Below are 22491 nucleotides of genomic sequence, written 5' to 3'. Positions count from 1 at the left end.
GTATTTAAGTATGTATCTATCTATATAATTATATTTATCCGTTGCTTAGTACCCATAACACAAACTTTGTTAAGCTTACTTTGGGACTAGGTCAATTGGTGTGAATTGTCCCGTGATATTATTATTATTACCATTCCGATTCGGCAGAATACTGGAGTGATAAGATAATCGGACGGATGTCGGGATAGTAGACAAGCCCGGATATTTATTTGTTTTAAATTATTTTGAATCAGCTGATACTTCATTCCATTCTAATTTAATTCTTGCTACTGTGTGCGATTGGGCTTCGTTCATTTGTTTATTTTAATATCTACTGAGCTTACGAAAAATTAGCCAGACCCGTGGGGTATTTTTTATGGGGATTAAACATACAAATTGTACATGGTAAATGTTTATTGATTATTACTAAATATTATTACATTGATTTCATTGTAACTTTACATGTAAGAGTGGTAACCATCAAAAGACATCGGTTTTTCATACATTTTTGGTTCTAATATAATATAATTGCCGGCCTAAGAAAATGATTATACATTAATATTCTAAAATAAATTAATGTAACTTCTCTTCTTGCGTAATTTATTTATGACAGTTGACAGTCTGTAATGATTCACAGTTATTTACATTAAATATGTTGGTTATTTGTAAAACATACAGTATTGAACATGAAACTACCGTGAGACTCACTCATATTAAATATATTGACCCGGATAACTCACGTCCTAAATCGAGTTTAGCCCGACATGTTTCGGACTAATCCGTAGCCCTTCGTCTTCGGAGCAACGCGACTCGAAACATGTCGGGCTAAACTCGATTTAAGACGTAAGTTATCCGGGTCAATATATTTAACATACAGTACATTTTTAAAGTCATTTGTCTTTGTTTTTATTACGATTGCAAATTTTAGATAATAATAGATCCGAAGAAAATTGGACTAATAACGTGAGCATAAGGTATAGATTACTTTGGGGGCGTGGCCTGGACGGATCCGTCACACGGCAGACGAGAGGTTCTCGCAATACTGTGTGGTTTCACATGCCGAGATTGCAGTCGCCCCCTTATTATCCATAAACACTTTTTAGTTCTTTTATAAAACTAAATACTTTGTAGGTATACAAGGTTCATAAGTGGTAAATGAGTTTAGACTCACCGTATCTTACCAAAAGCTGTTTAAATGTCAATATGTGTATAGTTAAGTAAAACAATATCTTTTTTTTTGGTAGTTAGTGAACAAAAGGTTTTCAAAACAATCTGTACGCTTTTATTTACCTACACTGTGCGTACATTGTACGTTTGTATCTATTAATAAATGATTGATTATCTCGGAAATGTACCTACGTAAGTCGTATGATACTTCTTAAGTATCTGTAACAACTTGTATTTTTAACTGATCTGTAACAACAAATGAGTCTCATGTACTTACTACTTATTTGGGGTATTAAACAGTGTTTGTTGAAGCCTATACGCGTGTTTGAGACATTAGTTGCGATAAGAGCGATACTTATTCGATAAAAATGATTGAAAGTTATTTACCTCCGAAAGTTCTTTCCATAAAAACTGTCCCAGAACTTTCAGTGTAATTTAATCTGGCGTACTTACACTTTTGTCTTTGTCTAGGTTCTTATTAGTCTTATTTTTAATTGCACGCCAAAGTTAATTTTCTTGTCAAAAATATAGATATTTAGATGCTTATAACTTTTGTTTTAAACAATATTTCTTTAGAGTGAAAAAGTACGGCCTTAGTTCTTCATTATATCTATAACATATCCAAAAAATATTAAAATTGGACTACGTTTAAGGGGGGAAAACGTTATCGCTTTTTGTATGACAATTTATAGCTACACAATCCTCTTAATTCATTACCCTCATTATCCAAAAGCATTAAGACCTCCAAGCTCATAATTTATAAATACTTGTACAATTCTCAGAATTAACAAACTTCATTGATGCGATAGAATTTAAACTTTCTAGTAATTTTGTTGAAAAATGATATTTGTGAGTTTATTTTTCAAGAAAATTATTAGCATATGCTACTTATGTCTTAATTTCAAGACGTTCTTAGACTACGCAATAAGTAGTAATATAACTAGCCCCAACCAGCATGATCATGTCATTGTTCTCTTGAAGCAAACACGGAATTTACAGTACTATTAAATATTTGATAAATTGTTATTCCTGACGGAAGACCTCGTATATTGGACATGCCCGTTTTCGGAATAGGTAATTAGACAAGCAGAGCTACCACGGGCGAGCCGTGAGATAATGAGTCGGGTAATGTGGAAATGTTAAAGGAAAAGTGAACTTCACAATCGGAATGTCTGTCTACCGAATACGTTATTCACCTCAAAACTGGTCGCTAGTCTGAACTTTAAAAAAAAACTGTTAATATTATTTGTAAAACTAACTTCATAGGTACCCTAAGTAATTCTAACTAAAAATAAAACGTAAAAACTTTCATCAATGAGTAGAAATTAAGTTATGGCCCCACTGGCCCAAGACTTGGTAGAGCGAGTGAGCGAGGCTGTATCTTGGCGCACAATTTGTACACTTCCTCAAACCCTAGAAGAGCGATTTTGTTTAGTGTAGATTTTTTGTAGTGTTGTTAGTACCTCCCCGAAACATTGATTACATATAAATTACTAGCTTTTGCCCGCGACTTCGTCCGCGTGGAATAGTAACTTTGGAAAGAATTTAATTTATTTAGGGTACCTATTCTGCCAATAATAGCACATAGAAACTTCTACGGTTTACTGAAAATAACCTATTTTAATACATTGCTTTATATCTAAACTAATCAAAAAAAAACATAAGTATTCTACCCTGCCAACACAAAAGGACTAATTCTTCATAGTGAGCTTTTGACATCTTACGTCCTTTATTGTAAGTTAGGAGGGTAGGATTATAATTAAGACGGCATTCTTACTAAGCATTGCTACACATATTTCCGATAAATATACTTATAGTAAATTTGTTTGGAATTCCTTACGAACTTTCATCCCCATATTTTCAAATAGGTATGAAAAATGACGAAATTTGAAAAGAGCCGGAACAAATGTTTTTTAGGGTTCCGTACCTCAAAAGGAAAAAATGGAACTCTTATAGGATGACTTTTCTGTCCGTACGTCCGTCTGTCTGTCAAGACCCTTTATCCCGTAAACGTGCGGAGTATATATCGAGTTGAAATTAAAACCCTAAACTCAAAAAAGTTATAGGGTACTTCCGGCTGTCCTAGAAACTTGAAATTTTGTATAAAGGAAGCTCTTATAGCAAATTTTATTCCCTTTATAGCAAAATAAGTAAGAAAAATCTAAAAATCATAATTTTTCATGTCTGACTGTCTATGTTAATAAGCCATGTAAAATGACCCCACATTGCGTACATTTTGCTTATGAGCTTGGCTCTGCTAACACTTGATATTCATTACCTATGCACGGAACCCTTGATGCGCGAGTTCGAGTCGATTTTAACCGGTTTTTTTTTGTTCTTATCGAATACCTAAACACAAAGATTCATCGATTTATCTGTGATAATGACGACGTTCCATATAATTTTTCATCCTATTTCATCCCCTCGCAGGTAAAATTTTCAAAAACCCTTGAACAAATATCTATTTATTTTTCAAAGTGCCCAAATGCCAAGTTTCATAAAGAACCATCGATTTATCTTCTACAATGTCGACCTTCATATAAACTTTCATCCCCTATTTCACCCCCACACAGGAATAATTTTTAAAAAAATGCGCGAAAATATATCTATTTATCTCTTATCACGTGCCCAAATGCCAAGTTTCATAAAGAACCATCGATTTATCTTCGAAAATGACGATTTTACATATATAAACTTTCATCCCCAAACAGGAAGAATTTTAAAAAACGCTCGAACAATTATTTATCTCTTATCACATGCCCAATTACCAAGTTTCATAAAAGAAGCATCGATTTTTCTTCAATAATGACGACCTACCATATGAGGTTTCATCCCCTATTTCATCCCCTCACAGGTCGAATTTTCAAAAAAGCTAAAACACATACCGACTTATTTCTTATTAAGTGCCTAAATGCCAAGTTTCATGCTTTTATTTCCGACAGCGACGAACTTCCACCATATAAACTTTCACCCCCTATTTCAACCCCTTAAAGCCTTTTTTTCGCGATAAAAGATAGCCTATGTTCTTTCCCATGGTATATTCTATCTCTGTACCAAAGTTCATCCAAATCGGTTCAGCGGTTTTTGCGTGAAAGCGTAACAGACAGACAGACAGACAGACAGACAGACAGAGTTACTTTCGCATTTATAATATTAAAGTATGGTTGTCGTAGTTACTAAGTACGGAATACGGAACCCTATACTGCGCGTGGATCGACCGGTTTCTAAACCGTTTCTTATTTTTCTTGTTGGTCCATATATTCCATAATAAAATTGATTTATATATCTAGGTCATATAATACATTGTCTTCACTTAGAGCCCTTGTCTTAGGCAATTAAAATTAGGTAACAACATCAAGGACTAGAATATACCTATTACACCCTTCAACTTCAATCAAAATAAGCGAGGATGACTTGAGCTTTTAAGTATAATGGTTTACCCTTGAAATGTCGACAAACTTTAAATCGAATATCAGTTAAAAGTCAACGTTTTCTATTTTTTCATTTCATCGAATATTCATTACCTCGAATTATTAAAACGATTTTTTTAAATCACCGATTTTTAATTTCTAGAAATATTATTTAATAGATAGTTTATTTGGCAGAACTTCATTTCATATTTTATTATTTCATACTTTTTGAATGATATTTATTTTTGTTGGGGTCGCAGTTCTAACCTAACCTAACCTACTTTCCTGGTAGCGATTTATTTTTGTTGGGGTCGCAGCTCTAACCTAACCTAAACTGTTTTTCTGGTAACGTTTTATTTTTTTTAGGGTCACATTTCTAACCTAACCTAACCTACTTTTCTAGTAGAGATTTATTTTTGTTGAGATCGTACTTCTAACCTAGCCTATTTTCTGGTGTTCTATAATAATACGTCGAAGAAATAAACAGTGATATTTAGTAGTTCCGTCTCATGAATAGTTGATGAAATTTATTTTTAAGCAAATAATAATCGTTATACTGTTGTTCTAATATTTGTTTTAATATTTAATGAATAGTCGATAAAGTGAAATTACTCCAAGAGGAAATATTAGTATCGAATATTCGATGAATTGTTTTCGAATTAGGTAAATGAAATTCGATAAATAGTTCGTCGACATTTCAAGGGGCACCCTCTTATAATATACATTGATTTTTTCTTTACTACTTATATGTCTAATAGATTGACCAGCGAGTCATTTCACTAGGCAGCCAGTCAAGCTCAAAAGTAGCTTAACCTCTTAGTACATTGTAATTGTCACACATCTCAAACATTCTGAAACATTTTAAACATTCGTGATTGTCACTCATAATTTTTATCTCCCTGGATACGTACCGCAATGTGTTCGAAACATCGAGGCAGTTTTAGCGGTTTTAGCAAATAAAAGTCGTGATTATATTTCAATATTATTGTTTGCTACGACGAAGCAGGTGTTAATAATATGGGGTTTTGCTACTTTTGAAGTTGACCGTTACCACGTTTATATTCAGAGGTTGGAAAGTGTGTCTTTTGAAAGATTGCATACGGTGGACATGTATTGTCATATAATGAAATTTACCCCATAGGTAAGTTAATTCGTTTTTTTTATTCGACTGGATGGCAAACGAGCAAGTGGTTCTCCTGATGGTAAGAGATCACCACCGCCCATAGACACCTGCAACACCTGGAGGATTGCAGATGCGTTGCCAACCTAGAGGCCTAAGATGGGATACCTCAAGTGCCAGTAATTTCAACGGCTGTCTTACTCTCCACGCCGAAACGCAACAGTGCGAACAATGCTGCTTCATGGCAGGATTAGCGAGCAAGATGGTGGTAGCAATCCGGGCGGACCTTGCACAAGGTCCTACCACCTGCAAGTTACAAAATAAATGCTTTTTCTAGAATACCTTTCCAAGCAAGACTACGTCACCGTAACTCGTCGTCATCGTCGTCGAAAGACTTGACGCCCTACACTTCAGTCTACTCGTGACCAAGGCCACTGTAATGAGGTTGAAACGTCGAGGTAAATATGACTCGTGTGTGTTTTAGCGTGGTATTTTGACGATACGTACTCGTACGTTGCCATTGAGACGAACGTGAGTGAAGCCGACACTGCGAGAACTTGCGTGCAAATGTAGTCATTGCGGTACTTGTTAGATCAACTGAATTCATTGTCCCTGAATAGTCCGCAATGTAACGAAACTCGTAGGCAAGTTCTTGCATCGTCTAAGGTCGTGTTCAAACCAAACTGACAGTCAACCGCCGACGTTACATTACACAGTTTATTACCTATATTTCCATACATTATTCACTTTTTCGTTCACATCTAACCGACAATACGTTATAACGTTAATACGATACGTTATCACAGTGAGCCTGCTCACATTCGGCGGCTTACAGTCGGCAGTTTGGTTTGAACACGGAATTAAAGTAGCTTGAGTTTGGGTCTTCGTCATTCCGATTTCGGTATTTTAGATTTCGATTGGTCCATATCGCACAGCTCTCTGCTCACACTTTAAACATTATCCCACAGTGTTTAACACTAATAATGACTATCTATTGAAGAATACATTACAAAGAATTTAGAAAATTTGCTCATCATTAGAATTATGATGATGAAATAAACGAAATAAAAATAGCTCACTCTTTCCTACTTTTGGCATAATTTAATAACTATGGCTAAGTGTTCATAGTTTCAAAAGCAACTACCTCCAAGCTCCTCGCGTTACCCATTATCTGGCTACATGTATAATCTTATATCTATAAGACAACCGTCTTTATTACTGTCTGGTAAATCTTGAAAGTAAAAGTTCTTTTCCCTCAAAAATATAAAACCTAACGGAAAAGGGTAACTCGTTTCATTATCTCTGATTTATTTACGTCCCATTGTTGGACACAGGGCCTGTACTACGAAGTGCAAACTTCGAACTTTGTATCTTGCCGTCCCGCTGACGCTTATATTATTTAATACGAGAGTGAGGGAGAAGGTACGATACGAACTTCGATTTTCGTAGTAGCCCCCCAAGTTTGTCTTGCGCAAACTTGGAAAAATTTCCTCTAGTTCACAAAAAAAGGAAAAATAATCCGAAAGGGTAAAATAAGCTGCGCACGACATACGATCGAAGTTGCTTCATATGATTCAGTCTGCATTCGTCATTCACAGTTAGAGGAAGTGTTCCTGCACTGCCGGAAATTTCTCCTGGACGGCTCGTCACCCTCAAGGCAACGAGGTTTTGGCTCTGCAACAAACGACCAACATTAAATATGAAGAGAGGTATCTATCACGAAATAATGACAGGTATAAAACAATTTTTAGAGGCAATTTTTCAGATGTTATAAAATATAACTTTAAGGGTTACGTTTCTTCTTTTTGAAGTACAGAATTCTAAATACCTACCAATGAAACTCGTTGTTACATGATTAAGCTGGTCCTGTATTTCTTTTGATCAAATGAAATTTTATCATTCATTCGATCAAAAAGAAGAACTAAATGTACCAAGTTGTACCAAAGCAAGTTGCAAGTTGAACTAAGTAGAACCAAAAAAACAGTTAATTTTAGATAACCTGGTAACAAAACCTTCTCGGCATACCAATAGTTTCATTTTGTAATTTGTCTCAGACTATGTTAACGTTCCGTACGGAAGATAAAGGTATAAACATATACATCGGAATAGCTAGATTTCGCAACTTATCCTTTACCAACCACGTGTTGGTATGCCCGACTTTATCCATCGCCGCTCGCGTCAGTCTAAGTTACCTACCCAGGCAGGTGAGTGACTTGCTCGGAGTTAACTTGACATTACAATAGTCTACAAGCAAGCGTATCGAGTTAACAGATTAATCTAAACTGACACAGATAGATCTTGGCTTCGGTTGACATCATAATTATGTTGTCTGTTATAATAATTTACATAGTGAAGCCATTCAGCCATAAAGGGATCGCATAAATAAGCTGGCTATATAGTTACTTCTAAATAAGATAAGAATAGAGTAGATTAAATTAATATTAATGAGCAAATGCTACCACTAGCAGGTGTGTACAGGAAATGCTACTATTGAGCATGCTTTTTAGTGGCATGCTCTCTAATAGCAGGCCCTGCTATTTTTGAGCATGCTAATTGATGCGGGGCGGAAGGGGGAAAGGTAATAAGCAAGTGTGAACGCGTTTGCTTAATGAGCATGCTAGTATTGGTAGTGCCACGAGAGTTGCAAGTTAAAGATTACAAAAAAGGGAATGAATGAATTTAAATGTACTTTTAAATAAAAAGTGAGGCCATAGGGCTGCAGCCGTAGGCCGTGGATTTTGAGATTTTGTGGCCTGAAAGCCGTATAGAACATGGTAATTGCAGTAACATTGCGTCGGTGATACTGTAATACCGCGTAACTAGCATTTTCCATAAGGTACAATTTTCACTGCACTAACAGTACTGACATTCAATTTGTACTGTTCTGATCTGACAGTGAAAATTATACCTTATGAAAAATGCTAGTTAACGCGGTATTGCAGTATCACCGACGATTGGCAACACTGACTTTGAACTGGCAGAGAGCATGCTATCAAAAGGCATGTGTATCGGAGTGTTTGTTTTGAGCATGCTCATTTGGGAGCATACTCAAAACTAGCACGCTTATTGCTAGCAAATGTAAACAGTCCATGAGCATGCTCATTACTGGCATGCTCATAAGTGTAACAGTAATGTGTAGCAGTAGCTTTATGCTATTAGCTGTCTGTTTGTCTGTCAGTTACCTCTTCATGCTTAAGTGCCTGGTCCGAATTAGATGCAATGTGGTATGGAGATAATTTGAGACCCCGGAAAGGAAATAAGATAGTTTTAATCCTGAGTCATTGCGTACCTCCCACGAGAAAGCGATAAGCGATTTTTTCACAGGTAACAGCTAGTATCAAATAATTTAACATTGATAAAAATTAAAATGCTAAGCTTTTTAAGTTTGTCCAAAACGGGCACTGCACCACACAAGCCTGAAAGTGAAATGAGCAATGTATTTGTCTCCCTCACATCAGCTCGCTAGTTTAGCTAGGAAATAAACAGGGCGGCTACTACAAAATTCGAAAATCGGAGTTCGTATCGTACCGCCCCTCTCACTCTTGTGTTAAATAATATAAGCATAAGCGGGACGGCAAGATACGAAGTTCGAATTTTGCACTTCGTAGTATAGGACCAGATGCTACCTTTGTAACGGCAGCAAGCATGGGTATGAATTGGCGTAACGAAATAGGAGCAGAAATGACAAAACGACATGAAATGATTAACTGGACAACTAATAATCGAAACTAAAAAAAGTAAAGCTCCGATTACTCACGACTAAAAGCAGCTGTTGTGGAGTTATCTTTTAATCTTTTCCGTGCACCTGCAGGGGCAAGAAAAATCTCATGTTGAAGAAACAAAACATTATGATTAGAAAAAAGAACATGTTGGGTATTCAAATTGAAGCTAATAATTTTGATATTGGCTAAATATTATAACAATGTTTCTTAATGTATTTTTAACGACACTGCTCGAAAATGTGGCCAAACATAACCTAAATCCAGTACCCAAAAGTTCAAAACTGCCTAAATATATATATACATATGTACATTTTCTCGAACATGGCATGAAATATTGACGTTGTGTTGCAAATAATAGGCCGGCAAGTAACGTGCTGCAAAGAGATTTCATACAACTTTCCCGGCAGCTGACCGGCAATGCGACCGTCTTTTATTTTAACCCTTGCCCGCTGCCAGCAGCACCGCCTGCAGCTGTCGCGCCAGCAGCCAGCGCGACACGCGCGCACACAACAGGGCGACAAGACAAGCGTCCCGCCAGCTTGATTTCTTGTTTTTTTATTCTATTTCATGTCATGTTGGAGAAAAGTACTATACAAGCCTCGGCCGGAACGTGGGGTTGCCGGCCGCCAATCCTTGTCCGCTTAGCCGGCAGCCCCCTAGGTACTTCCCGGCCTCTACTACTTTCCCGGGCTCGCAAAACACGACGACTGCTGCATGTGAAATTAAATTGACCTATGATAATGCGTCATTTAAGACTTCTATGAGGTGTTTTTTTTCTTAAACGCATAATATGCACAAAATGCTTTAATTTTTTAAAATATGAAATAACGCCACAGCCTCGCAGCAGGTCGGACATGACTAGTATGTCATTTTTATTTTTTAAATATGTGGTTGGGTACTGGTTACTAACAACGGACTCGTTTAAAAAAATTATCAATGAACTAAAATAATTTCCTTGCTCAAAGCAAGGAAATTATTTTAGTTCATTGATATGGACCTCCGCAAAGTAACGCCTGATTCAATAAATTATTTAAAAAAATTATGTCACAAAAGAAAATCTAAAATGGGCGGCAGCAACGCAGACTTTGGACTGTTATTGTTTGTTTTGTGATAAATGTTTTTTATTTCCTCGCAGTGGTCGTTAAAAGCACAATGTTTAGTCTTGGTCAAATGTCCAATAGATGAACTCGTATTATCGAAAGCCTCCCCTTCGGGTCGGCCTTCAAACTAACTCGTTCATCTTTTCCTTACTTTCCAGCCTATACAACAATTCACTAGGCGTCTTAATTCATAGAGGATAGTTTTGTGGGGTCGCCGTCATCGAAACCGATGAGGAGGACTATATATATATATATATATATATATATAGATATATAGTCCTCCTGATATTTCTTGGTACTTTTATATCTTTACACCGTTCCCTGATAGTTCAATTTTCTTTTGAACAGCATACGATCTACGACATAGGTAGGTACGCATCTAAGACATGCGATCAGGGGCATGCGAGCAAAACAAACCAGGCATGCTCGGTTAGCAAAAATTAATTGCAGAATAGGTCAAATTTTCAATGTTACGAGAATCAAAAAAAACTTCATTTGTTAACTCAGCTATATTTAAGGCTAGCACATCAGCTAGTACAATGAAAATTGCAAGTTTTATCAAAATATAAAGAAGTTTAATAAAAAGCCTTTCTCAATTTCAATCATTAATCATACTGTATTTAACATACGTGTTTTGAATGTGTGTGTCAGAGTGGGACGCCACCGGAGGTAACCATCGCGCCAGCGGCGGCTGCAGCACCATGTGGCGGAAGGTCTGTCGGAACTGCCGCGACATCGAGCAATACAGCACGAAGTTAATAGCCCCGTTCAGCAGAGCCAGAAAATCCATCAACTCCCCGAATAAGTCGTAGCATCTCTTGAAGAAACACCAACCGAGCAAACCGCTCATCAACCCCAATATCCCTTGAGGCAATTCGGTCACCAGAAATAATAACAGTACAGCTAGAAGCATCTTTGTCGTCCGATCCGTTCTCTTGTCAGCTTTCAACTGTCTTTTAACCATTTTTTCCGCGGCCGGACAACCGCTGTTATTTCTCAAGTTCTTCTGATGCCGATTGGCGCTGTACAACGCTCGTATAAGCCATATACTTATAACTGTTAGTATAGAACATGGCAGTAATTTTATAATGACTCCATGCACCCAGAAATTAGCTTGGTATAGCCTTCCGTTGAACTCTGGGTCGACGTGATAAGCGATGCCTGGATTACCGTGTGCATCAGTAATATTTTTTGTGTGAATGTCGAACACCTGACAAGAAAATACAATGAATCATTTAAGCGTCCACGCTTATAAATGATGTGGTCACCGAGGGTCGAGGTTCGTTGTACTCACCATAAAAGTAGGTGCGCAGAGGATCGGTGGCAATATAAAACTAGTAAGTATAGCGATGCTACACCGCCTCTCTGTGCAAAGTATATGACTTCTGTCAGAATATCTGAAAAACAACAAAAGCAACGTAAGCTTCTGAACCCTCATTTAAACTTCTCTTCTTTCACAAAATTAATTCGCCTCAGTGATACAGAAACATTTAATTAAGTAATTTTCTTAACTTTTTGATAAAAGGATTAGTCTACCGTATTTGGAACTCGTTTAAATTTTTATTAATCTCTTAAAAAATTGTGAGTTTATACTTTCCTGTTTCATCAAAACTTACTTTATAGCTATGTATCTCCATATAGCTAAGGACAGGGTTAGACATATTGATGCGGTGTGCATAATTTGGGCAAAATGCATGTGGAAGAGAAGATACATCGCCCAGGAGTATGGGAAGTCTAACTTCTCTGGAAGTACCTTTAAACAAAAAAATAAGATTTATATTAAAACTTTGTGACTCAATTTATAAATCTATTTTTAGCTGACTGTACTTGAGTAGTCATCCAAACTTTATATCCGTATCAAAAGTCAATCCGGTCACTAGAACTGGGTGAAATTTGACTTGTGCGTTTTCACTCGACAAACAAACATTTTAGTGTAGGTAGTTAGGTAGGTATTATAACTTTTTGAAGTTAGCAACAATTCCTGGGTATTGTATTATTTGTTAACTAAAAATTACATAATAAAAGAAATAAACAACTTTAACCATTTTAATTACGTGATCTTGTTTATCATACGTACTTACTTATATAAATAAGCTCAATTAAGCTGTGAAACAGACTAATTAGATTTCTTTCGACTAAGAGTATGTAATCGAGAGATCACACGATCACACTCACTAAGAAGTATTTTTCTTTTTCGTGAAATCCAAGTCTACAGAAGTATCTAACTTCTTTGGACTTCACGGCAGCAGATTAAATTCTCACAATTACCTCGTCACCAATTGCTGAGTGCTGAAGAGCACAAAGAAGCCATTATTCAATTTAGATCGTTAAAGGTTCTTTCTGAACTAAATAACTTGTTTCGTCTAGTACCTACCCAAATAATTCAACCCATTGAACGTCATGCGGGTGGTTACGCCACAGGGGAGCTGTTTAGTCTAAACTGTTCAATGAGATACAATAAACAATATTCTGGAATATTAAGGTGCTTGGAACAGTATTCTACGAATCCAGGGCGATCAATAATTCAGCAGGCTGTATATTTATTGAGAGTGTATTTTTCGTCGCAAGGTGATAAATTGGAATGCAATAAATCGCAAGAGAAACTGTTAATAGCGCACTAGCGTCATTCACATTCTTTACAAACGAGTGGCGGTGTAAAGTTGTGTACCTAAACGTTATGTACTAACTAGGCACATGTTGCCTATGCTACGTTTACTATGAAAGGTATATCCAATACGTAAATCTTACCAAATACGTATTTGGGTTTCAATTACGTATTTTAATTACAAGTTATTCAAATACTGCCCAACCCTGTTTGTACTTTCATACTTTACGGGTACTTTCTGTTGACATAGAATTATGAAATGTCTGCCCCGACGGGGTTCGAACCTGGGACCCCTTAGCTTCATAGCCAGTCTATATATACTTAGAGAGTGATAGTTACCAGGTATCTGTAAATAGAAAAGGGAACGTATTCGAGCATGACAAATACGTCGGCGACGGCGAGCCACTTGAGCAGTCGGTTGATGGGTGCTGCTGCCATGTCCTTCCTGGTCAGTACAGCCACATTCATGCAGTTTGCTATCACGCCTATTGTGCACACCTGAAACAATAACAAGGGTCGTATACGCCTGTTGACGTCATAGGGGGCCAAACTGTTTGAAGAGTTCCTATTTGAACAAAGAAACTGTTCAAAGAAAGAATACTGTCGTCATCTTCGGAAGCTTACCAAAGCAGCGCGAGTATTAATCTATGTTTTTAATTTATCTATACAATTTTACAAAGTACTCGTATCTAGCAAAATTCTGGTTCTCAATGTCGCATAGTAAATCTTGCGATTTGGTTTCATGACTTAATTTTAGTAACTTAATTACTGCTTCGGCACAAATTAATCCTGGCAGCATCGGATTTCATGCATATTTAGGTAATTACAGAAATGGCAAATAAGAGAAATTGCAAAACAATTATAACTTTAAATGAGTGCCTTTGACTTTCATTCCTGAATCAGCGATTCAGATAGTGAACTTTGAAAAAAGAAATCCGATTTTCAATTATCATCTTTCGCTACTGAAAATACCTATATGGTTTTGTTACTTTATGGAGACTACGGAAATCAAAGTTAAAAGTAAATGGCGAACAAAGACTAGAATAAATAAATAAATAAATCGAATTCATATAAACTATATAATTAAACTAGCTTTTGCCCGCGGCTTCGCCCGCGTGGAATTCGGTTTTCGCGCGCTCGGGAACTGTGCATTATTCCGGGATAAAAAGTAGCCTATGTTACTCTCTGGCCCATAAACTATCCCTATGCCAAACATACAAACATGCAAACGCACACACTCTCGCATTTATAATATTAGTATGGACTATTAAGACCCTCTTTTAAACAAGCAAGGATTTAATGATTGTTATGAATGAAAAAGTTCAACTTAATTCACTTTGATACAAATAAAATCGGCTTTCGGACAGTAACTTTTCAAATAGAACAGGTAAACAACTCTGTCAGTCAGATCATTTCGACGTCAATTACGCAAAATATGCCATGGTAATATTTTTAGCATTTTCTAGCATTTTATTTCAAAAATGAAATAAATTGCACGTGTTCTTATAACTGAAGTTTAAGAGGTAGGTGAAGTCGAGTTCGAGTATTGTGTAGGTACAAAGCATATTTATCAGTCAGTTATATTTGTAAAATATCTATGTGTTATTTGTGTAAATATTATTATTATGTATGTGTGTGTGTGTGTGTTAATACTTCGCTTAAAATTTGCACTTGCTTCTCAAATTTCTGTGGGCTTTGTAAAGTTACAAAAATAAACGAAGGACCTAAATGTTGATGTTACGAGTAGTAGGTAGCCGTCTTACATCTTAATGTTTAGTAAAATGGTTTGCGCCAAAGCTTATTTCGAATGTTTGAAATCCTGAATGGTTTATATTATGAAAGATAACGACAACATTAATTCATTAAAGTAATAAATATGTATAAAACTTTGTGATTAAATGAATTTCTGTTTGTTATACCTTCGCAAATGTAGATTTCATATTAAATAAATAAATATAAAATAAATATCACGGGACAATTCACACCAATTGACCTAGTCCCAAAGTAAGCTTAGCAAAGCTTGTGTTATGGGTACTAAGCAACGGATAAATATAATTATATAGATAGATACATACTTAAATACCAATTAAACACCTAAGACCCGAGAACAAACATTCGTATTTTTCATACAAATATCTGCCCCGACACGGGTATCGAACCCGGGACCTCAAGCTTCGTAGTCAGGTTCTCTAACCACTAGGTCGTCTAAATATTAATAGTGCGCATATTATTTTCACTGTAATGGATGGATGAATTGGTGGCAAAAAAGGAACGAATTGAAGGAGTGTAAGTAACTTGTATAAAATGTGAAACTGAGTTGTTGTTTAATTTTATCAAAAAACCTCAACGAAATAGCGTGTAGTCGCATCAAGCAAAACCTACATTGAATATTCTAATTTAATTATCGACGTCTCAAAGATACAAACTGTTTCATAGCAAATTGTTTCTTATTATTTTAGGCATACAATGCAATTTTTCTTACAAGCGTGTTCGTAAACATTTAGCGTTCGTTGATTAAAATAATAAATTACAAATTGAATGAAATAAACGGCTACCGATCATTGACAGTGTAGAAGAGACGAGATTGCTTGCAGATGTTAAATTTGAAAATGAATTTGATCAAATAATTTTATTCTATCCTGTTGTCTGTTATTTTAGCGGGTTTGCCAACTGCATTTTACATGCAATAGGGCATATTATATTGTATTTTAATCCAATTTATGAAAAGTGTAAACAAAGACGCCATAAACCCGACCATAGACATTTAGTGATATAAAAAAACCTATTGCAAAATATTTAATATGTTCAGTAAATCGATTAATTTATTAATTGAATAGATTAAAGTATTTTTGTCTATTTTATTATTTAAAATACTTGATTTAATTCCAAAGACTGTTTATTCAATTATAAAAGAAGTAACTATTTTTAATTTTAAGGTAATTAAATAAGAATCGCTTATTCACCCGAGCATTAATCGATTTTTAAAATATAAAATTTTCCACCATCTCTACGCTAGTCTATGCTACTTCAGATTATACACATGTTTCATGCAAGAAATAACGTCAGAGTTTGTAGAAGTTTTATCAGATAAATGTGTTATTGATTCGATCCAGTGGGTGTTTATACAAGAATTTTGATGAAATCGGTTTGCTTACACTTTTAATAAATTGGATTGATATACCGTATAGGCAAAGCTTTGCGCAGAAGGCGACACTAGCGCAAACATGGAGGTTTACGGTCGGAATACGACGGCACCCGAAGTGCCAATCATTCATCGTACAGTCGAATGCAAAAATATATATACAGCCATAGCGTCAAAATACGTATAAGTACATCGACCTTATTGTTGATTAGTGGCATAAAGGTGTAATAGTTATTTGTGCAACAAGAGAGCAAAGTTGTTTTTTGTTGCGAGTGTTGATTTTGAATCCCGAGTAAGCGAAGGATTCTACAATTGAATCACGAGCGACAGCGAGTGATTCTAGGTTAGAATCATGAGATCAGCGAGGGATTTCAAACACACGAGATGCAAAAAAACTTTGGTCTCGTGTGACACATACAACTTTTCACCTGAGCAGAACAAAACTACATATATTTAGAAGACAAAAAATATCAAAAACTTTAAAATATAATTCGACTGTTTAGAAATAAATATAGTACCTACTTACTTAATCATATTTAAAACTTTTTCTCGAAAATGATTCATACAGTCGCCATTAACTACATCTTTTAAAAGTCACTGAAGACAACGATCAAAAGTCTCCAGTAAGTAGACAGGTTTTGAATATGGAACGAAAAAGTATCCAGTATAAAAATAAACCTTTAAATATGATTTTATTAGGATTTATATTGTTTGAAACATGAATATAAATAGATTACTTTCAAATTCATTCAATTTGACAAATATTTGATCCAACTTTAAGAGATAGGCAGTATACGGAACGAATTTATTAAAAAAAAAGAAACAAGAGCAGCGGCTTTCGTAAAACGAGGTTGCATACTTTATTAAAAGAGTGGGAAAATTGTAACATTTCGGAAATATTTCGCTGTCATTTATAATTCACTATGTTTTTGTTTTTTAATGTTTCCTTATTATAATTAATTCATTTTTGACATATTTTTAATGCTTCTTGCTTAATTAAAAAGTAAAATTGAGCGGGATATTCGTTCATTTATGCTCGTTTTGTTTGCTAATTTATCTTTGTAATTTTTAGTTGAGAAGAGCACCGTACAAGCTTCGAGCAATAAGTGCTATACTAAAAAATTCCTCTAATAATGCTCTATATACCTACTTAATATAACAGACGTTTTGTAATTTTGCGGTTATATTTATATCCGAACGTTTGTTTGTTTCTTTTTAGGGCTACAGAATTTGAAAATCGAACTTAGTATCGATTCATAAGTGCTTGTTATAGCCTAAATTGAATAAAGATATTTTGACTTTGACTTTGACTTTGATTTGATACTAACTCTCGCTTTTTTCATAGTGAAGTGAAAGTGACAGATCAAAGTCAAGTTCAAATATTTGGCATTCAGTGAGTGGACCCAGCACTGTCCTCAGCATTTAAAAAATAATTAAAAAGCTACTTTGTCTCACGGAGTGAGCAAAATGCGATTTTGCTCACTGATTTTTCATAGCAAAACCTGCCTGTTTGAGCTGCTGAGGTGAAAATAGATTTGTTAAAAGTTCATTCAATTTAACAAATATTTATTCCAACTGTAGATGCAATATACGGAATTCTTTTATAAAAAAAAACAAGAGAAGCGGCTTTCGTGCAACGAGGTTGCATATTTTATTAAAAGATCGGGAAATTTTACATTTTGGAAATATTTCGTTGTCATGTAATTTTTTAGGTATCGATATATTTTTAATATCAAAAATGTAATTTAAGATTGTAATCAACACATTGGATCCTATTTCTCGCTTTTTTCGTGTTAAAGTGAAATGACAGATCAAAGTAAAGTTAAAATATTTGGAATTCAGTGAGTAGACCCAACACTGTACTCAGCATTAAAAAAATAATTAATAAGTTACTTTGTCTCACGGAGTGAGCAAAATGCGATTTTGCTCACTGATTTCTCATAGCAAAACCTGCCTGTTTGAGGTGCTAAGGTGAAAAGATATTTTTGACGTCGTCTTGGTAACTTATATATACCGGGTGTGGCCTGTAATACGAGCAAAAAATTAAAACATAGATCCTCCTCCTCAAACTGAACAACATTAGTTCAGCGACTTTTAAAAATAATAGAGACTTTGAATCTTCCTTTTTTCATACAAATTAAATACTGCTATCAATGTACACCATCCTAGAACACAACTGGCGTTGCCTGTCACAAAACAAACATCAAGCATTTTGCTTTACATTGCTTCTTCGAATAAACTTAAAAGTGTAATAAATAATTTTTTTTTCACGAGTACAATATATTTTTATTTAACACATAATTATAAAAAATCAAGCCATATTTATGAAATAGACTGTTTACCCCTTCATGTTAGCATATAAATAAGTAAATTTGAGAATACATTCAACGAAAATAAGAGCTATGAAAATGGTACTTGTACAATCATATTTACCTGTAAAAATTTCATTTATTTTTAAAGATTAATTATTATTATCTAGACACATCATAAAAAAAATCTAACTAACTATTTAAACTTTTTTACTAAAAAACTAACTGAACAAATCGCTGAACTAATGTTGTTCAGTTTGACGAGTATGATTTATGTTTTAATTATTTGCTCATATTACAGGCCACTCCCGGTATTTATGCCCTTGACTGTAATAAATGAGTAACATTTTCATATCCCATAATATGGAAGTTTATTATTTAGTGTCAGATATAATTGCCTGAACTGAATAATAATTGCCTGAACGACTCGACTGCCCTTTCATAAGGTATTGTGTTGAGACTGTTATGAAAAAAAATATAATAAAATAATTTTGTAATTTTAATTTTATTATTTTCTAATTTTAATTTTATTGTATTTTTACTTGTATTATAACCAACAATTAATTTAATAATTTCTGTATTTTACTAACCATACTATGGATCGTTTTTATAAGGTCTGAAATAAAGTTTTTTTTTAATGAAAAATGTACAGCTGTACGATGGGTACTAAAGCTGATTGAAAGAGCACGATAAAATGCGACGGAAAACGTTTATGAACAACATCTGTAAGCAAATGATTGTATTAGTTTTATTGAACACGCCTGTGAAGACTTACCCAGTATATGTATAAAGTACCTACTCTGGATTTACCATCAAAAAATGTATTCCAAATCAAACTGCCTTTGACGCGTAACAATTTAAATAGCGATAAATGTAAAAAAATATTTGTCAACTAATAAAAAAAAATCTGAAAAACATCTACGGGGGTATTCCATCAAACTAAACCAACCACCTGCTGAAAAAATCTGGATTATCTTATTTTTAAAATATCTTATATACCTACTTGTCTTAGAGTTCGGTAGTAATTCATTTACATTTAAGAGGAAAAAATCATGTATTTTAAAGTATTTTCGATCTGAATATCTGAGATTTCATAATATGTACTTACCTACCTAACTGTAAACTGTCTGTAGAAAGCTAAATCGCAGAATCTAAATTAGCTATCGTAATGCATAAAATGGAATTTTATCTGAACACGTGCCAAACGTGCACTTTTATGTGTAGGTACAGTTGCAAATAACCGCACGGAACCGTCTACATACTTAATATCGACTTGTAGCTATGCTGTCAAATGTTATATACCTAGTCACCAACCAAATTGTTAGCAGCAAAGCTGTAAGTATTTAAGCATAATTTTATCTCTAACGTCTCAGGAACGTTTAGGTACAGTCAAGGAAACTGAAGCACGTACCAGGGTAGAACCTTTGTGCTACTAATGTCATGTTGACATCCCGTACATCTGCCAAAGAAATCGTAGCGAAATTGGTTGTGAAAAGGTTCCACCCACGTGATTCAGTTTCCTCGACTGTGCAACGTGATATTTTTGATTTTCGTTAACTTTAAGGGAACATTAGGCCAAATAAAATTAATATCTGTAAGACACTGATGGATTAGGTAGCTCTTACTCGATTATCAACAAGAAGTGATAGTTTAATTATGACCAGTAAAACTGTGTGAAGGTTTTTAATTTATGACGCTTTTTTAAATTCATACATATTTCGCAAAAGAAGGTAAAAAAGTGAGTTTTGTTATGCTTCTCTTATGAGTCACTTATCAGGCACCAGTCAGTTTCTGAATTTTGACTGACTGAATTTATATTCTGCATTTTTTTTTCGTGTTGACCAAAAAGTTAATTACGAGGTAGTTTCTATCAATAAACTGAGCTATCTGTCAAAGTTAACGGAAATCAAGAAAAACACGATGTATATTTATGACTTACAAATACGATACTGTATAAATTAAGTGAACAAGATAAGCGCCTGCCTCTCCGTAAGCTAGCATATATTTTATCCCACGGGAACTTCGTATCAACTCATGAATTAAAATCTCTATCCCTTCCTACGTTAACTATCGGATATTGAATGATTTTTATTATCCATCCAAGCACATTTTACTCGGATATCAAAGGCTAAAACAGTGTATTGTGTTCGCCTTAACGTGTTTACTTACCATTAACTTTTACTAGCGGTTAAGAAAATAGAACTTACCAGAAGACTGACGTATCCATGTGTCCTGTTATATGCTTGAATGACTTCTCTGAAGTCCCCATCACAGTATCCACAGGTATCGGGAGTGAGTGAGAGGTTAAGCCGATTTCTGGCATCATTCATAACCTTGAACAGTAACGACTCCAAATCGTCTCCACCAGCACTTGCCTGCTTCCGTAACACCGATACTATTTGAGACTGATTCAAGCTATCGGAAGAATTCCCCGACGCAGCGAGAATGTCTTGAAATATTTCCAAAAATGTTTGCGGTTTGGTCGTCATTGTTACAGATTCCCTTTACCGCTTTACCATCGTCTATATTTTATGATTTTATCTGTTCCTGTTTCACTCCATGGTTCATTTATCAATGTTTTCAATCTGTGCCATACTGTGTATGTAGGTATCTGTAAATAAAAAAATTATGTAAATATTTTTATTTATTTAATTTATTACTAGTGTTTACCCGCGGCTTCGTACACGTCAATCATTAGGTCCAGCAGCTGAATTGAAATTATGGGATTTTAAAAGAATCCCGTGGAAATTACCAAAAATATCGTTGTTTCGTTGACGTTACACCATGAAACAACCATGGTCAAATTTCATGACTCTAAGCCCAGCGGTTGTTGTTTCGAGATTTTATCCCTATCCCGTGGGAATATTGGAATAAAAAGTAGGCTATGTTTTATTCCAGATGTCCAGCTATCTACATACCAATTTCATGACTCTAGGCCCAGCGGTTATTACTTCCAGATTTTATCTCTATCCCGTGGAACATGGGGATTAAAAGTAGCCTATGTGTTATTCCAGACGTCCAGCTACCTACATACCAAATTTCATGACTCTAAGCCCAGCGGTTGCTATTTAGAGATTGTATCCCTATCCCGTAAGAATATTGGGATAAAAAGTATCCTATGTAATCCAGTTTATAAACTAACTTTTTGCAAAATTTCATCCAAATCCGTCTAGCCGTTACAGCGTGAAGAAGTAACAAACATACTCACTCTCTCACAAACTTTCACATTTATAATAATAGTTGGATAGGAATTTAGAGGGCCCTCTCCTTCTGAGAGGAGGCATGTGCCCAGCAGTGGGACGTATATATAAGCTGGGACGATGATGGTGATTTATTATTTATAACGTAAGTATAAAAAATTTGAAAATACGACGAAACGGTTCGAGAAGGTAGGTAGTGGCCCGCCTTTTTAACTATTGTTGCCAAGACGAAAAAAAAGATGACGTGGACTAGGTACCAGTGGCGAAGCGTCCATAGAACTCTATTCCCACCGGCTTGCTCAATATTTACAAAATAGAACAACAAAAAATAAGTACAGAATTTATGAAAGATGTACCTAAGCGATCTTTGCTTCGGCTTTACCACGGAAATATCTGACGCCACGCCACCGCTATTGTGTATTTCCAAATGTTTTATAACGTTATATATAACACTTATAACAGCCAGTGTGAGAGCACCATTACACGCTTTAGACTTTGTTGCTAAAGCGACATGGCTAGGTATATTTGTGAGTCACATTCGTAACAATAAAGACATAATTTAAAGAATCGTGCCATTTAAATTATCATTTCAGAGCTCGACCATTGGAATCGAACATAGATTGGTAACACTACTCAGCAAACAGATGCAAATATATCAATCTACAAAATTAGAGGCTGGTGTCTAATAAGGCAAAACTTGTAAAAGTATTGTTTAATAAAAATCGGCTAAGAGCGAG

The 22491-nt window shown here is 35.1% G+C and overlaps 1 protein-coding gene across 3 annotated transcripts in view; it reads right to left on the bottom strand.

Annotated features, from left to right (window-relative positions):
* Positions 1-389: 389 nt before the first annotated feature.
* The window catches only part of LOC141434885 (G-protein coupled receptor dmsr-1-like), a 38477-nt gene continuing 16375 nt past the window's right edge, over positions 390-22491 (bottom strand). For 2 of the 3 annotated variants that reach the window (XM_074097373.1, XM_074097372.1), the window contains exons 2-8: positions 20762-21165; positions 13443-13601; positions 12115-12251; positions 11793-11895; positions 11128-11708; positions 9434-9481; positions 390-7350 (exon numbers count right to left, since the gene is read on the bottom strand). In XM_074097373.1, the coding sequence (XP_073953474.1) occupies positions 9457-9481; positions 11128-11708; positions 11793-11895; positions 12115-12251; positions 13443-13601; positions 20762-21043 (1287 nt within the window). In that variant the 5' untranslated portion in view covers positions 21044-21165 and the 3' untranslated portion in view covers positions 390-7350; positions 9434-9456. The remainder of the gene's footprint in view (positions 7351-9433; positions 9482-11127; positions 11709-11792; positions 11896-12114; positions 12252-13442; positions 13602-20761; positions 21166-22491) is intronic. The other variant, XM_074097374.1, reaches the window with a different exon arrangement.

Source organism: Choristoneura fumiferana, chromosome 14, assembly GCF_025370935.1.
Source record: "Choristoneura fumiferana chromosome 14, NRCan_CFum_1, whole genome shotgun sequence".
Classification (NCBI taxonomy): domain Eukaryota; kingdom Metazoa; phylum Arthropoda; class Insecta; order Lepidoptera; family Tortricidae; genus Choristoneura; species Choristoneura fumiferana.
This window is presented reverse-complemented; position numbering and strand designations above follow the sequence as displayed.